The 17,812-nt window shown below is 53.6% G+C and overlaps 2 protein-coding genes across 2 annotated transcripts in view; both read left to right on the top strand.

Moving 5' to 3' along the window:
* Window positions 1-342, top strand: part of SNTG2 (syntrophin gamma 2) — a 115,872-nt gene extending 115,530 nt beyond the window's left edge. The window contains exon 17 of the mRNA XM_065947473.1: window positions 211-342. Coding sequence (XP_065803545.1) covers window positions 211-342 — 132 coding nt within the window. The remainder of the gene's footprint in view (window positions 1-210) is intronic.
* A 6,418-nt stretch (window positions 343-6,760) lies between these two features.
* TPO (thyroid peroxidase) overlaps window positions 6,761-17,812 on the top strand; it is a 37,952-nt gene continuing 26,900 nt past the window's right edge. The window contains exons 1-4 of the mRNA XM_065946511.1: window positions 6,761-6,913; window positions 9,846-9,930; window positions 12,190-12,359; window positions 14,444-14,576. Coding sequence (XP_065802583.1) covers window positions 6,820-6,913; window positions 9,846-9,930; window positions 12,190-12,359; window positions 14,444-14,576 — 482 coding nt within the window. The 5' untranslated portion in view covers window positions 6,761-6,819. The remainder of the gene's footprint in view (window positions 6,914-9,845; window positions 9,931-12,189; window positions 12,360-14,443; window positions 14,577-17,812) is intronic.

Below are 17,812 nucleotides of genomic sequence, written 5' to 3'. Positions count from 1 at the left end.
ATCGGGAATTCAACCCATCAGTCAGGATGTCCATGCACAAAGACCCCCCAGAAAACCCGCGTGTCCGTGTTGACGGCAGCCTCTCTTACTTGGTGAGTGTTTGTTCTCGAGTCAGTCGCTAGTGGTCCTGAGAACAGGGGACCTGAAAGTGCTCTGCACTGTGCGGTTCTCATGCTCAGAGTGTGTGAGCACCTTGCGCTTTTCCGGCAGGAGCTGGAGTTTCAGGATCTGACGGCGGTCCTGCACTGCATCCACTCCTTCATGGCTGCGAAGGTGGCCTCAGTGGACCCCGCATTCAAGCACAGTCAGAGCATCGCCGGAAGATACATGTGTAGCAGTTGAGCGGAGCTTCTGTTGAGTGCTGAAAATTAAATTATTTTCTTAAGAAATGACTATTTCCTGCACAATGTTGCCACTTTGTGTGATTTTATAATGATTCTATAGTTGTGATACCAATAAAATATGTCACTAGTTTCCAGAGACGAGTCAGCCTTGTTCACTCTGACGGGGGATGCAGAGCCGTGCTTGAGAACATATTTCAACTCCCCGTTGAAATACTTGCATCACCCACGTTCCTCAGACCGCAAGGAGGCACCAGCAGCTCACGCTGAACCCCACGCGGCTGAAACCCACACTTTATTTTCAGAAAGCATACGAGAGGAAATGCCAAGAGCTCACCACTTTCATTTTCCCCAAGAATGAAAAGTTTTCCTTAGAATTCTATTAATTTATCCCAGGACATCAAATGTTCCCTGCGCTCTACGTCAGCTACAGCTGGTCACACGAAGCACAAAGTCAGAGAAAGACACGCATCAGATGAGATCGCTTATATGTGGAATCTTAAAAATGAATCCAGTGAACTCAGTTACAGAACAGAAGCCAACTCACAGTCACCAGAGGGGAAAGGCTGGCAGGGAGGGATGAATCAGGAGCTTGAGATTCACACACACACTAATATGTGTGTGTGTGCTCAATCGTGTCCCAACTATTTGCAACCCCGTGGACTGTAGCCCGCCAGGCTCCTCTGACCCCAGGATTCTCCAGGCTAGAACACTGGGGTGGGTTGTCCTTTCCGCCTCCAGGGGATCTTCCTGACCCAGGGATCAAACCCAGTTTCTTGCACTGCAGGCAGATTCTTTACCACTGAGCCCCCTGGGAGGCCCATATACACACTAAGACACAGATTTCAAAAAGAAAACGATACAAAGATGCAGTGGTCGCTCACAGCCAACTTGATTTCACTTGGAAAAGCCTTTTTCTCTCTGTGGCTGAGTCCCTGCTGGACATAAGGCCATGCACACAGACGCCCGTCTCAGAAGGCCTTTCCGCCTCCGTGGCCTCCTTGGACAAGGGGACACCGGGCCGTTGGGCTGCCCTGCAGGCCCACCATGGGGCAGAGGGGACCCCGGCCCCCACGGAAAGCCCAGGGAAGGCAATCAGAAAGAGAGGATTGGTGGAAACACAGAATGGAAACTGTACAGTTCCTACCAGGCTAAGTCCTGGGATAAAACCAACCCAGCATATTTTAAAGGGAAGACTTAATTTCTTGTCCACTTGGGCTAATAAAATTCACTTTTAGCGTCGAAAATACATCACAAAATACATAGAAAATTGTGAGTTTATTTTATGTACGAGTCTTTTGACACACAAAGTATTGGGTATTTTCATTAAGTTGAATTAAACGGAATGCACATTTTAACTCACTATTGTTGATTGTGAAATAATCCATGTGCATTACAATGCATTAAACAGTCAGAGGGAAGTAAGGACCACATCTCACTCCACCCCTGACCCGGTGATGCAAGGAACCGTGGCCTTCTTACTCCACCACGAGACAGAAAAGGGGCCGACGCTCACAGATGAGATGGTGATACTCACTTGGAGAATAGCGCTGACATAAACAGGTCTCACAGAGCCCGGAGCAGCCGCGTGCTCGGGCCAGGCCCTGTGGTGAGGTGTCCCTGGGGCTGGCAGCACCACAGGGATGCAGGACGAGGATGCCTGGGAAGCCGGGTGGGGGAGCCCGGGAGGACGAGCCTGTGAGGGAGCTGCGTCCACGGCACCCGTTGTGCCCCAGGGTGAGCCGGGGCCGGCTGGACGGGGCGGGGTCTGCGGAGAAGGCGGCCAGCCCTGTGACAGTTTCATTCAGACCAGCTCCAGTGGGGCGCCCGGCTGTTGGCAGGAGCGTGGGCATCTCTGAGCCTCGGATTCCTTGTCTGAAAATTGAAAGGAAGGCGGGGCCTCGTCAGGATGTTTTGGGCGGAACACGCGGTCACAGGTGTGCAATGTGACATCCTTCCTCCAGGCGCCGGCCTGGGAAACACGCGTCCACGCTTACTCAGCACGTGAATTCCCTCAACCAGGAGACTACTATTCCTTCCCAGGGAAGTTGCCCCATTTTTGCCACAAGGAAACACAAACCTGGAATACAGGGCTTCTCGCCACAGAGCCCTTTTAGCCTGGACTCCTGGATTCTAATTTCTGTCCTTCCTACAGCATTCAACCTTCATCCTTGTTGTCAAGCTTCTACATTCAGAAAACTCATTTTGCAAAGTTATTAAAGATCAGTGGGTGGGGGGGGGGGACTCCTGGGTTACAGAAAACACATACGCTTGTACCTAAAATCTAGAAATACTTGTGATTTGACTTTGCAGTGACTGAGAAGAATCGCAGTTACCATGTGCAATCTCCCCCAGCAGCCTGAGTGAGGATGTAAATTTACTTCACGTTGCAGGAAAGCTAAGGATGCTTCCTTGCAGGTTTGAGTTTATTCAGGCTTTTCATTGGTGAGAACCAAATATGCCCTCCATGTCACCTCTCTTCATGTCCCAGCAAGTCAGTCACTAATGACTAAGCCTAAGGGAGAACTTTTTAAAAATTCCTTTTATCTTTAACAGAATTTTAAACAGAGGTTGCTTTCTAATCTCATGTCCTTGTGGCAGAAATTGTGAGCAATAGAAGTGGTTCAAACGCCGCCCTTACAGAGCCTTTCTGGGCCTCTCTCCTTGGCCTGGACAGAGCGTCCTCCTCTGCATCTGAAAGGTCGAGGGCATTGGTCCAGGCACCCTTGTGGGCACCTGGGCTCTGAGGTCACAGAGGATGTGTGATCCCAGGAGCTGGGCCCAGGTCTGTCCAGCGACACCTCTGTGGACAATACACTCTGCTCTCCCCGGAGAAGCCGACGTCACAGCTGAGCCCCACCCCACTCCACCCTCCCTGCCACTGGCCCCCAGGAGCACCCACCCCAGCCCGGCCTCAGACACAGCTGAGCCCCGCCCCGCTCCACCCTCCCCAGGCTCCCTGCCACTGGCCCCCAGGAGCACCCACCCCAGCCCAGCCTCAGGGCCTCAGACACAGCTGAGCCCCGCCCCGCTCCATCATCCCCAGGCTCCCTGCCACTGGCCCCCAGGAGCAGCCACTCCCGCCCGGCCTTGGAGGACATAGCTGACCCCCACCCCGCTCCACTCTCCCCAGGCTCCCCCCAGCTGGCCCCCAGGAGCACCCACCCCAGCCCAGCCTTGGACCTGCAGTGGAAGGACGCAGCTGCCACACCCACCTCTAAACTGGCTGCCAGGCTCCACTGGGGACCCATTTCTCCAGAGACGGGGCTCTGAGCATCCGACTTTCAGGGTGAATTCCAGATTCCTTGGGGGCGGGAGAGGGGCTGAGGGTTGTCCGGAAGACTAAACAGCAGGAGGAAGAGGGCCCTGGAGCCCGCACCGCAGAGCTGGCGTCAGGGTGAGCACCACCCCCCAGCCCTGCACCCCCCAGCCCGCAACCTCAGGCCGAGTCCACACCTGGGGTCCCACCGGCAGAGTGGGCCCGAGGGCTTTCCCAGCCAGAGCCCAGGCACAGACCACCAGCCTCACCCCAGACGAGACCACTGATGTGCCCGGGCTGGCTCTGCCCATGTGGCTCAGGGCTGGCATCAGGGCGAGCCCCCCCATGACCCAGGCAGGACCACACCTGCAGGCGGCCACATCACCGTGGACGGGAGGGACCCTCACGTGGCAGGGGGCGGAGCAGGTCCCTGGCACAGACCGCGTCCAAGGGTCGCGTGTGAACTGGGACTGGAGGACCCGGGGCTGTGGACACACACGTTTCTTCACCACAAGTCCATGTGAATCTCCTGAATGGCCCCCTTTCCTAGACTGTCTGTCAGCAGTGACTGGGGCATGTCAGGAAAGCCATATAGTTTTTTGTTTGTAACTCATCAAATATCAGTGCTCTTGATGCACAATATAAAACAGGTCATCAGAATGTTTAATAAACCAGAAAAACCCGAGACCTCTCAATGTCCACTGACATCTCCAGCATCCCTTAAAGTGACTTAAATGCATGAAAGAAAGAATAAAGCTGCCCCTTCTCCCCTCTTTCCTGGAGGACGGTGACCTCCGTCTGCCCCCCGCCCCCTCGGGGCAGGGCTGTCTGGCTGAGCTTCCGACAAACCCTCCAAGCCCCGGGCAGGCGTGAAGACCGGAGGCCCGGGGCTCCATCCCTGCCTGACACGCTTGCCCAGCCCAGTGCTCTTAGAGCTGCCGGTGAGGACGACGACGAGGACGCAGTGGGGGCACCACGAGCCGGAAACCCTTGAGGGCTCAGTGGCCCGGACGCTTCACCCGCCAGCGGGCGCCACACGGACTCCAGGCTCTGCGAGGGTCACGAGAGCTCAAGGACCCGCTGCGCCTGGATGCGGCTGGCCGCGGTGAGGGCACAGCCACGTCAGGGCCGGCCTCCGAGGCTGTGTCACGCTGACCCCCTCTGAGTGTCCACGTGGCGTCCACTGAGGACTCGGGGTCCCGGTCTCCCCCGGGCCGCCCTCACCCAGGCCCTGACAGCCGTCACCAGTGGGGTCCAGGAGAGGCTCCTGGCCCACGTCTCCCTGGCCCCTCGCGTGTCAGGCAGCAGCCCCTCTGTGCCCCGCACCCCTCAGGCAGACCCCCCGAAGCTCCAGCCAAGTGCAGCTCTGGTCCTTAGAGTCTGAATCCAAGCTCTCCTTCAACAGTTTCCCCAGCGTCAGAACAGGATCCCCAAGACTTCAGGTGGCAAACTCAGCCAGCTGGGGTCCCCGTTTTCAGGAAAGCGAGTCTTCGCGTCCCTGACTCACTGACGGCAGGGTCTGGCCCTTCCTCTCACCGACCCGGCCTGTCCCCGCTGTTTCAGGGAGAAATCACCAGAACTGTTGAGGGACACCCCACCTGCTTCTTGTCTGACTGTAGTCCCTGCAGATGGAGCCTTCCAACACTGATCATGGCATTCCGATGCTTCAGGGACCTCCCGATGCTCAGAGGCCTTGCATGTGTGTGAGCGTCTAACCTCGGCTGTCCTGCAGGAAGCATCCTCTAAGCTCGAATAAGTCCTGAAGGAGAAGGGTCTTCCCTGATGGCTCAGCCAGTAGAGAATCCACCTGCAACGCAGGAGACACACGAGATGCAGGCTTGATCCCCAAGTTGGGAAGACCCCCTGGAAGAGGAGATGGCCACCCACTGCAGGATTCTTGCCTGGAGAATCCCTTGGACAGAGGAGCCTGGTGGGCTATAGTCCAAAGTATGCCTCAGGCTTGAATAAGTCCCAGAAGGAGAGAGGGGGAAAGAGGAGGAGAAAGATGATCTTCATGTACTGAAGAGAAAAGCTGCAAGACGCAAATGGGGACTGCAGAGGTTCAGAAGCTGACCCCACAATCTGGGAGACGCACTCCGTCCCCTCCCGGAAATGGGGCTGCGAGCTGGGTCATGGAGGACCATGCGCAGGGCTTCTTGGAGCGTCCGGCGCCCCTAAAGACCACGGTGCTCTTCATACGGAATTTAACGCAGGAAAGCCAGAGGGGACAGCGCCAGGGTTACCAGGGGGCCTGTTTGACTTGGTTCCTCCTTTCCCCACACGTACGCTCTTTCCCCTTCTTTCTGATTCCACGACCAGAGCCCCAACATCAGTGGGCCCAGGTGAGGTCGCACCTGCTCCGAGCCGCCAGCAGGCGGCACTCTGTGCCAACCCAGAGGCTAACGTCCAGCCGCCCCAGGGTCGGGAGCGGGTCCAGCTCGGTGACGTGGGTGGGAGGCAGAACCCAGAGTCGCTTTATAGGCGGGAGGCCAGGTCCCGGGACAGCCGGCCGAGTCCAGGGGTCGCCTGCCCTGCACGCCTGCCTCCAGGCTGAGCAGAGGAGAAGGTCAGGCCTCGGGACTTTGTATCTCTTTTTGCTGGGAGAAATCTGTCATGGAGACCTGCAGAGTGGTCAGAGGGAGGTGGTGGCTTGGGCTCAGGGCTCGTCTGGAGCTAGCTGGAGGAGAGACTGGGCGGACGAGGCGAGGTTTCCTGTGATCTCAGCGCAGAAGCACGGCCGGCAGGTGCGGCCAGGAGGGTCCGCAGTCAGCGGCCCCAGACACACTCTGGGCTCCACCTGGTTTCACAAAGTCTGTGGCCCGAAAATATCGACAGAAAGCCGGAGGTTAGGAACAGATATAGGTTAGGAAAAGGGAAACATTTGACGAGGAATCTTCTGCTTTGTCTTAACAACTCTGCAATTCTGAAATAGGTTTATAAGCAGGAAAAAGAAAGTTGTAGGAAACCCTATATCCATTTAGGAATTTTACTTACCTCTTTTCTAAAGGCTAAATTCCCTGTACTATTCTTTTTTTTTTTCACTAAGATGTGTTATAGTTTCCTATAGACGGTTGAGCAGGCGCGGCCGGTCCCTGCCTTGGCCAATCAGCCCCCAGAGTCAGACCCTGGCCGAGGGGGGCAGACAGGACGCAGGCATCCTTGCAGGGCTCCAGAGACAGGGCTCCCCGTGGGGGCGGCCTGACGTGTGCCTCCTCGCAGATGCGGGCGCGGGCCGTGCTGGGCGCGGTGCTGGCCATCACCTGCGCCGGAGCCGTCTTCTTGTTCCTGCTGAGACCCGGGGGCCTCTTTTGGGGTGAGTAGCGATAAATTACGGTCTTCCAAAATCATAAAGGAACTGCTTGCAGCTACCAGAGCAGAAAGCATCGTGAGTGCTCCAGAGTCAGGTAAGACCGCTTCAGTGTTTCTTTTGCTTTCCAAGAAAAGAACAATAATTCTTGAGTTTAGAAGGATTAAAACACAATTCTTTCTGAAAAATAACTGACTTTCTTATGATTACGCAACAGAAGATGTCAATTTTACCTGCTTGTATATTTTAAAACCATTTCTTGGGGAGTCATTGTGTTTTCCTTGACCACACAATCATTTCTCATTAAGTCACTCCTTTGTTGTATTTTCTGGAATCAGGGGGCTGCAATGCCAAATTCAGTTGAGAAAGGTACAGCTGTGCTGTGGTTAAAATCATCACAGCTCAAACTCTGCTTTTGTTTTGGTAAAAAGAAAAGAAAAAAGTCTCAAACACAGAGAAGGGATGTTCCTGGTGCTGGACACGGGAGGGCATCTCCGGGAGGCTCTCTGGCCGCCAGCGTCTGCTCCAGGGGCCTTGCCCGGCAGACTCGTCCTGCTGGGGTCTTCGGGGGTGGAGGCTCTGCTCCTCAGCCCCTCCTTGGAGACCCTGGTCATCCGCCGGCCCGGCGAGCCGCCCGAGTCCCCGAAGTCACCCTCAGCCCCAGGGAGCCTCCTGCTGGGAGCCCCACGTCTCCAGCGTCGCTGGGTACCGGCTCCGTGGCCACACGGACAGTTGCACCAAAGCCCTTGGTGGACTTAGATGCTCCTTGGGAAGCCGGCCTGGCCTTTGAGGCCGAGAGGAGGCCGGGCTGCCGCTCCGTCCCTGCCCGTTGCTGACGGGGCCACTTTCCTGTCTGCGAAACGGAGAAGGCTGGAGACCTCTCTACCGCAGTCCTATTTGTGAGTCCCCGAGATGCTCCGTTTAAAGTACTGAGCGCACGCGGTCTGGACAACACAAACGCCAGCTCCACCTTAAGTGTCCCCCATCCTCCACGCCCAGTAACCCAGCACCCCAAGACCCGGCACAGGGTGAGGTGCAGCAAATGCGTGTGAGCTGACCGGTCATTTCATTCCACACTGACCAAAGACCTAGCTCTACAAAGCCACAGTAACAGAGTCGTCACGGGCGAGATCTATTCGATAAAACACAGACGTACCCGCACACAAGAGCTCCAGTGTGAGAAGTCCTGCATTTTTTAGGAACTGGGAAAGACGGTAGTTACAGCTTTGCTAGAGCAACTGTTACTATTTCTCCATCTTGAAGAGGCTTTTTTCTTAAACTTTCAGTATATATATAAACAATATACAACACAGCATTTGATAAAAACACTTAACTTTGTATTAATCCATTGTTCATTAGAGTATTTCGAAGGTGACTACTTGTTTACTTTTGAAAATTACTTATTTAGAAAATATTATTAGTCATAGGGTTTAAAGTTTACAATCTTTAATACAATGATGTTTTTTCCAATTGACAAGTCATCAGTCATTTTAAACAAAACAATTACACGTTAACTCTTTATTTATTTTTAATGGAAGTATACTTGATTTAGGGCTTCCCAGGTGGTGCTAGTGGTAGAGAATCTGCCTGCCAACACAGGAGATGCAAGAGACGCAGGCTCAGTCCTTGGGTCGGGAAGATCCCCGGAGGAGGATGTGGCAACCCACTCCAGTATCCTTGGCCAGAAAACCCCACGGACAGAGGAGCCTGGCAGGCTGCAGTCCATGGGGCCACAGAGAGTCAGACAGGGCTGAGCGACTGGGCGCATAGTTGGCTCACGAGGTTGTGTTAGTTCTGGGCGTGCAGCGAGGGAATCAGTTACACGCGCGTGCTAAGCCGCTCAGTCGTGCCCGACTCTCTGCGACCCCGTGGACTGGAGCCCGCCAGGCTCCTCTGTCCACAGATTCTCCAGGCAGGGACACTGGAGTGGGCTGCCGTTTCCTCCTCCAGCGGAGCTTCCCGACCCAGGGATTCAGCCTGAGTCCCTTACGTCCCCTGCACGGGCAGGAAGCTTCTATACCCCAGTGCCGCCCAACTCAGAAACCCATACTTACATCTGTGTGTATATAGAGATTCATTCTTTTCTGATTCTTTCCCCTTCTAGGCTGTTACCGAATCCTGAGTATGTAGCTCCCTGTGTTCCACACTAGGTCCTGGCTGGTTAGCTGTCTCTCATACTGCAGGGTTGGGCTTTCTCTGACACATCGCCTTCATCAGTCACAGCCTCCATGACAAACCTCCAGCCCTCGTGTCTGAGCTGGGTTACATCACTCAGGCTCACAGACTGAGACATGAGCCGCCGGGGGCTCCCTGTCCCCCTCCAGAGCCCGCTGAGGGCACCAGGCCGGGGCCACGGTGTCCGTCGGGTGTCTGGGGGCGCCCCTCAGCGTGGGGTCTCTGCTGGGGGGGCTGCTCCTCCTCTGGGGTCTTAGAGCTGGCAGGGCTGTGGCCAGCCCCAAACCCGCCTCCCAGGGCTGCACGTGGACACCACACGCACGTGGGAGTCTGGCTGATAAACACTGAGGAACAGGTGCCCTTAGACCCACATCTGGTCTGTGAACCGTGGGACTGTCTGTGTATCAAGGCTTCACGTCCTTTCCCAAAAACTCCACACAGTGTTTACCGTGGAAATCACGTGCCTCCATCACCACGTGGATCGTGGTTCGTTTCTAGGGTTGGTGCAAAGTCGAGACGGAAATGCAAGGATGCTTACAGCAAATGTAGCTGTTAGGAGAGAATCAGATGCAAATGAACCAGGGGCAGTGGGGGCCCTGATGGAGGTGGGGCGGGGAGGGGAGGAAGGGAGGAAGGGGAGTGGTGAGCGGGTGGAGGCCCAGACCACCTGGCTGTCTCGGCATCAAGCTGGACTCGGGAGAGAAACCCAAGGGGGCGGAGGCTTGGTGAGCTTTGTGTTTGATCCTGTGATGCCCATTCGCAGGAGAGACCGAGGAGTCTCGGGTCAGGGGCATCGTGGAGGCAAGCAGGCTCCTGGTGGACAAGTCCATCTACGCTGCCATGAGAAGGTACGGTGCCCGGGGACGGGCGGTGGGGCGTCTGCAGGGATCTGCTGATCTTCATCTTCATGACGTCCCGCATTTTACAGATTAGGAGCTGAAGCTCACATGAGTTTATTCATGCTTCTAGGATCGTGTGCAAGCAACTGAGAACCTCATTCAGTCTCCAAGTTTCTCTCTTAGCAAAACAGAGCCAAGGGCAGTGACGCAGTGGGAATTCAGTATTTCCCGGTTCGAAAGGCAGAAGAGTGAGCCTGGCTCCTGGAAAACGGCCCGCAGACTGAGGCGGGAGGGGGTCCAGACACACAGATGTAACTTTACCTAGGAATGAAATCTGCCCACCAGTCTTTTTGAATCTTTAGGAAACACCTTAATTTTAAATAGAATCAACATTAAGGATATTATAGCCTCACATTTATTGTTGTTGTTAGTTGCTAAGTCATGTCTGACTCTTTTGCAACCCCATGGACTGCAGCCCGACACACTTCTCTGTCCATGGGATTTCTCAGGCAAGAATCCTGGAGTGGGTTGCCATTTCCTCTCCAAGCACAACAAACAAAAATCTAAAACGCAGGTTTTATCTTCACAAGTGTGCTATTTTGTTGGAAACTAAGCAATAATTGTATCAGCTCTCAAGACACAAAATATCACAAGTCAGTGGTCAATTTATTTCAAAATTTCTATTATTCCCACCAGAAAAAGCCTCTATTGTCCATATGAGCTGCAACCAAGTTTTATTTATTTTATAAAAATTTGAATCAAAGGGGAAAAAAGGAGAAAAGATATTTCCCATGAAGTCAGACAATGTTAGCATGTCCACAACCATGGTGTCAGCTCTCCATGAAGACAGGGCAAGGACCCTCCACGGGATGGGAAGGACTGCCCCTTCCTGCCCCTCGGTGACCGGCCTTCTCACGAGGGGAACTCACTGCTAACACACGGAGCTCACAAAATTTGTGGCCTGGGGGCTTTGTGTTAAATGCAAATGTTGAAACAAAGGCTACTTGCTTACTGTGCCAACAGTGGATTTTAGTAACAGCAGAAGAAAACCGCTAGAAACCTTGACAACAGGCTGCCCCCACTGAACCCAGAGCCCCGGACGGCTGAGTACCAGGCCTGTGGCTGCACCGAGCCGAGCCGCTCCGCTGAGAGCGTGCGTCCCGAGGGGTCACAGCCGCTGCGCCTCGGGGACTGGGACCAGGACGGCTGCTGGCTCTCAGAGCCCCTCCCGGTGGTGGGAACCCACACGTCCAGCCGGATTTTTTTCAAGTTACATCATTCACTTATTCACAGTGACATCCTCAGAAAGATTGGTTGGTGATTAAAATAGCCTCGTGTGCATGCGGGTGAAGTCGCCTCAGTGTCTGACTCTGTGACCCTGTGGACGGTAGCCTGCCAGGCTCCTCTGTCCATGAAACTTCCCAGGCCCGAATGCTGGAGTGGGTTACCATACCCTGCTCTTCCTGACCCAGGGATTGAACCCATGTCTCTTGCATCTCCTGAACTGGCAGGCGGGTTCTTCACCAGCAGACCTTAAAATATCCTTAAATAACACTAAACACCACTAGTTCACAGTAAGCTAGAAAAATGATCCAGATAAAATGTGAGATCACCTTATGGAAACAAAAAATGGAAGTCTACTACAAAGAGTGATGTGAATCAACGGCAGACACACACAGGAGCCACTGTCAAAAAGTGTCCTAAAAGCAACAGAATCTGTCTCCATGGTGATGCACAGTGAATGGACAGGCGATGAGCAAGTCCGTTTACCACCTGGATTTTGACGAGCAGGCTGACCCCACACAGCGGTGACAAGGATTAAGTGAGCTTGCTTGTGCAAGTCTGTCCGTCTCTTCGCCTTCCAGCAGACTGTCTGTACACGGACCTGTCCCTTCACTGAATCCCTGGTCCTCGTGGATGGGGTCCCTGAACCCCACCTGCCTGTCACTTATGATTCAGGCTCACATGACTGATTATTAAGTGGTCATCAAACACCATAAAAGAACAAATGACTTCACATCTCCTCTTTGTGTGCTCCCCAGGTGGCGCTAGTGGTCAAGAACCCTCCTGCCAGTGCAGGAGACATAAAGAGATGTGGGTTCAATCCCTGGGTCGGGAAGACCCCCCGGAGGCACCCCACTCCAGTATTCTTGCCTGGAGAAGCCCAGGGACAGAGGAGCCTGGCGGGCTACCATCCCTGGGGTCACAGAGAGTCGGACACGACTGAAGCGAATTACCTCACACGTGCTCACTCCTCTTTGTGCCTAGAAACCTCCACAAAAGGGAAGTTATTTCCCCATCGCAGCTTCTGTCATTTTCCAAACTCCCTGAGCCCACGAGCCGCGCCGCGTCCCGGGCGGCGGAGGTCATGGAGGCCTCAGTGCAGGAGGCGGTGAGACGGGGTCACCTGAGGTCTGGACAGTCCCAGCTGCCCACAGGTGAGTGCCCGGGGGCAGGGCTGAGCGCGGGGAGGTGGGGAGGGTCCTCGCAGGGCGCGAGGCCTGTGCCGCCGACGGCTCACGGGACAGGCGAGCAGTGCTTGAGACGCCGGTCAGGAGCCACGACGTCCTGGGTTTGCTGGGTGGGAAATCACTGTTTCTCTGCTGTCCAGGCTGAGTTTGGAGAGCCAGCTGAACAATCTCAGCGTCCTGCTCTATGGTCTGAAATAACTGGAGGGCTCTTCCAAGGCCCCCACCGACCCGGTTAAAACTTGGGGAAACAAGTTTCCGGGGGAGGCATCATGGTCCAGGGAGAATAGGACGGCCACCCCACTTCTGAGCAAACTGCCTCTGGGGACCTGCTGGGGCCTCTGGGGACGAACGTGCTCCCCCTGGAATGAGCAGTCGCCGTTGTGGTCCGCTCAGCTGGACGCCGGCAGACCAGTGAACCGGGGTCTGCGTCCCACCGAGGACTCTGCTGACCTAAGAATCCGAGTGGCGTTTAAGTGGAGTTCCATTCCACTTCAGAATGGAAGTGCTTTCGAATGTGAGGTACAGCGGTGAGCCCTAGGATGAGGAACTGAACAAAGACGACCAGCTCCAGTGAGCTTCTGCAGACTTCTCAGTGTGGAGCCATGGGCTCCTTAGTCACTGAGTCTCTCCTCCCAACTAGCTGCAGGTGAGTTTAATGCTGAGTTACTTTGGAATGAGACAGACTCAGCTAAACCGAGGTCAACCAGAATTCTCAGACACTGGGCTTAACACTTCAGTTTAACCAACGTTATAGCAACCAAGGACCCGTTTGAAAATGTTTTCGTTGAAGCAGTTGAAAATCATTTCTGAGGACTGTCGGTCCGCGGTCCTGTCCTGTGGCGACGACTGTGGCCCTAAATCCTCTGGCCTTGTGTTCACGCCGTAGACTCGCAAAGCCATTGCCCGAGTCTGCGGGTGCAGCTGTTTGTGGACCTTCAGTGCATGGGTTCAGCCCAGGCCAAGGTACAAAACTTAAGACCCCTGTAATCTGGGCTGTATTTTGTTATTCCCATCATCAGTGTAGTCTAGAAAATTCAGAATGTAACACCAGTGACAGGATCCAGATGCCCCCTACCGCCCCATCACCAGCGGGCATCTACAATCTAACGCTGGCACTCTCCCTCCCGGGTGCGTCTTAGTGTCGGTTCTGTATTGATGCAGCTATAATCGTGGTCCCTCGCATGAATTTCGTTTGTTAAACTTTTGCGTGTGCTTGAGCATCTCCTGGTATGGAGCATTTTTGCCTGTTTTGTTCAGGAATGCCTATTTCTCCATCAGCTGAACAAAATCGTGGCCTAAGCTTTATTCAGCTGTCCACAGTCATTCCACAGAGGTTGTACAGGGAACATTCATAATTGAGAAGCCGTTTTGTTCCTCCTCCCTTTGAAATCGGGATGCATGCCTTCCAGCGTTTTGCTAGTGGATCTTGTTTCCTTGGTATCTGGTCAGTTTTATGGCTTTGTCTTTGATGATTTATACGAACCATCTTGGAGAAACAACAATTTCTTCAACTAATAGTCCTTGCTTGTATTTGTCACAAATAGCAACAGAATCGGCAAAAAAACCAGAGTAGATTGTCTTCTGGGGCCCTAAAACTAGAAAGGTTTATAAGTAGGACCCAACATCAACATGAAGGGAAAAAGGAGGGTTTTGTAGAGGGACACTGGGGCGTTGTTAGGGAGCATCTGAGGCGGGTGAGCGCTGATCAAGGCCATGCGGTCAGTGTCTTCTGGGCTGGGGTGGCGGCCAACCCGGGGTTCTACATCCAGGCTCCCAGTGCTCATCTCTGGGGCCAGAGCGCTCAGAACTGCTTCTCTGAAAGAGCACAAAGCAAAGATAAACTTTTAAACCCCAGGTTCCTAGCAATGAGGACACTCAAGAAGGGTAAATGAGAAAGGGTTGATTTCAAGGAGAAGGAAGGGCTTCCCACCAAGAGGGACAAAGTCTCCGTGTGAATCCTGACGGCAGGGGTGGGGGCCAGGTTAGGACAGTCACTGGGCGGGCAGGCTGTCCTCGCTGCAGAGGGCTGATGCCGCGGGGCCTTCCCTCAGATGCTCTCTCAGAGGGGCTGCTGAGCGCGATCGCGAACCTGTCCGGATGCCTGCCTCACATGCTGCCGCCCAGATGTCCGGACACCTGCCTGGCCAACAAGTACAGGCTCATCACAGGCGCCTGCAACAACAGGTACTTCCCGGGGGCCTCATCTCACCTGCAAATTGGATTTGAATGTGACAGTCGCCATCAGGAGGGACTGTCCCTGGATCATCAGATTTTGCTAAAGAACGCGCCTAATACTGACTCTACACAGTGATAAGAAGCGGTCCAGCCTCGCCCTTACACCCACATCCCCAGCACTCCTGTGTGTGTCTTCAGTAAGACACAGGTCTCAAAGGTCTTCAGCTCCCCGTAGACAGGAGCCACTTTCACCAGGATGTTATCTATAAAACTCCCCGGCTTCTCTGGGGTCACCCCAGTTTTCTTCCATCTCTTTCTCTGCGTGTCTGCCGTGCACTCTCGGCTCGCTCCGTCCAGAGGTCAGTCCATTTAGGCAGCGCTCAGGTGTCCCAGGTGACCCCTCTGCCTCCAGAGCAACACCGTGAGCCCCACGGCCCGGTTCCAGGGAGACTGTACCTGCAGACGGGTATGGAGTCGCAGACGGCAGGACCAGGCCCCAGTCTCCTTTGCCCAGGGCTGCACTCTCTGCTGTCACCCCGACCCCGACGAGGGGCAGCCCAGCCTCCCTGCTGGTGGGCCCGAGTGGACGTGCCCTCCAGGGAAACGTGGGTGAAGTTAAGTCTGTCTCCTTCCATGGCGACAACTGTATCTTGCGTCCCAGTATTTACAGTAACCAGATCCAAGGACCAACAGGAACGTCACACTTTTTCTTCCGCCCAAATCATAAAACACCTGCCCAGAGACCTGGAGGGCCAGCGCCTTGAAGCCGGGTTTGCTGTCTTATAAATGAGCCGCTGGGGCCACTAGGCTGAGGGTCAGCCCCAAGGTCGCTGGTTCTCTGCAGGCTCAGACCTGCCTGCTCCAAACGAAAGTGTTCCCACATCCAGTTCTCATCAGAAGAGGCCCAGAGACTGTCAGGCTCCTGGTGCCCAGGAGAGAGGAGCTGATGCTCAGACAGATCCCAGGGAAGGGGGTCCCCTGTCTCCCTCCGAAACTCCCCTCCAGAGACGCCTCCCCCGCTGGCTGTCAGCTCTGCGACCATTCCCAGCAAGGTCACTAATGCAAAGATGCTAAAGGAACCACGTGCTGGGGAAGCTGACCCTCTGGGGACTGAGTTATCCCGCCCCAGCCAAGCAGCTTCCAAGAGCGGGGCCAGGAGCCTGGGGGGGGCCCAACCCAGGGGCCACGAGGCCCCCCACATGGCGCCCCGGGTCCTGCCCAGGAGGCTGGGCTCTGACCCCAGAGTGAGACGGTCACGGAGACCACCGGCCCTCCCAGGAGCTGCTGAAACCCGACAGTCAGTCAGCAAAAACCCTGTCGCCTGAGCAGTTAGGTAAACACTCGCATGATTCTTGAGTCAAAGAGCAGCGTTTTACGGGATTTCAATAAAGTCTGGCCGCTGTAACCGATCAGAACACCGCGTGAAGGCTGACTCACTGCAGCTGATGAAACGCGGCCCTAAACCAAGCCCCTCAGTGGTGCTGGAGAGCAGCAGAGGGTTGATGCTAGAATTCATGCCCACTCCCTGTCCTTCAGACAGAAGGGAGCGCCCCCACCTTCTGCTGCTCCTCACCCCTGAGCGCTGGGCTGGGTGGGAGTCGGGAGAAAGGAAGCGCCTTATTTCTAGGCTCAGGAGTCCCGGGCGGCCCTGCCTCAAACAGGCGCTTAGAGGCGGTCACAGTCCTCAGCGCACGGCTCCTCTCCCTCTCAGGCAGGATACCAAACAAGTCGCATTCACATAGGAACCATGGGTGGGTGTTACAGTCCACTGGTAATCAGTTAGTGCCAAAACCACTGATTTTTTAATTAATTTATTTTAATTGGAGGCTGATTACTGTACTGTGGTGGTTTTTGCCATACACTGACATGAATCAGCCACGGGTGACCACCCTCCCACATCCCTCCCCATCCCATCCCTCTGGGTCATCCCAGTGCACCGGCCCTAAGCACCCTGTCTCATGCATTGAACTTGGACTGGTGATCCATTTCACATGCGGTAATATACATGTTTCAATGGTATCCTCTCAAATCACCCTACCCTTGCCTTCTCCTGGAGTCCAAAAGTCTGTTCTTCACATCTGTGTCTCTGTTGTTGTCTTGCATATAGGGTCATCGTTACCATCTTTCTAAATTCCATATATATGTGTGTGTATTAATATACTGTATTGGTGCTTTTCTTTCTGACTTACTTCACTTTGTATAATAGGCTCCAGTTTCATCCACCTCATTAGAACTGATTCAAATGTATTGTTTTTAATGGCTAGGTAATATTCCATGGTGTATATGTACCACGGCTTTCTTATCCATTCATCTGCCAATGGACATCTAGGCTGCTTCCATGTCCTGGCTATATAAACAGTGCTGCAATGAACACTGGCGTTCACGTGTCTCAATTCTGAAAACCACTGATTTTTCAATATTTATATTTACAAATACTTTAAAAACCCTTAGCAGCTTGCCCCAATTCTTGTAGACTTCATTGCCTACATGTTCTAAGTGCCTACACGTCAGATGCAGGAAAGAAGCTTAGAAGTCTAGATCCTGACTTCTGACAGTCTTCTGTCTGACTGACAGATCCTGACAGTCTTCTCTGACTCAAGTGGCTCTGCCACATGACCTCAGAGAGCCCAGCACAGTTGTCTCCTGTTCACCTACAAACTCCAGCCTCACTCCTGTCTTTTTGGAAAACTCTGGAACCACCAAACACCCCAACGGCTATTACTGCCATAGGGCTGTGTTGATAAAGACCTAGGGACCTTGGATACCACAATTTTGAACCCAAAAATCCATTTTTATAGAGCAGAGCAAATTTTTCTCTAACAGAAAACTCCCATATTTTTTTTCTCTTTGAACAAACATTTCCATTCTAATTTGTCTGATTTTTTTCCTACATGTAGGATACTCTATGATGAAAAGTATTTTATTTTCTCCTTTATTTCTACATATGTTTTGTAGGTATTTTATCCTTATATTTTGTAAATGTTTTTATTTGTGTGTTTATTTTATATGTTTATGTATTTGATCACCTATGTATAGATTTACTATTCATATCTAATTTGCTCAAGGACTAGTTACCAATCATTAGTCTCTCATATTCTCATTGTGAGAAACATTTCTGGGACATATTGATTCTTCAGTTCAGTTCAGTTCAGTCGCTCAGTCATGTCTGACTCTGCGACTCCATGACTTGCAGCACGCCAGGCCTCCCTGTCCATCACCAACTCCCGGAATTTACCCAAACCCAT

Source organism: Muntiacus reevesi, chromosome 10 (assembly GCF_963930625.1).
Source record: "Muntiacus reevesi chromosome 10, mMunRee1.1, whole genome shotgun sequence".
Taxonomy (NCBI): Eukaryota; Metazoa; Chordata; class Mammalia; order Artiodactyla; family Cervidae; genus Muntiacus; species Muntiacus reevesi.
Note: the sequence above shows the minus strand (reverse complement) of the source record. Positions and strands in the feature narration are given on the sequence as shown.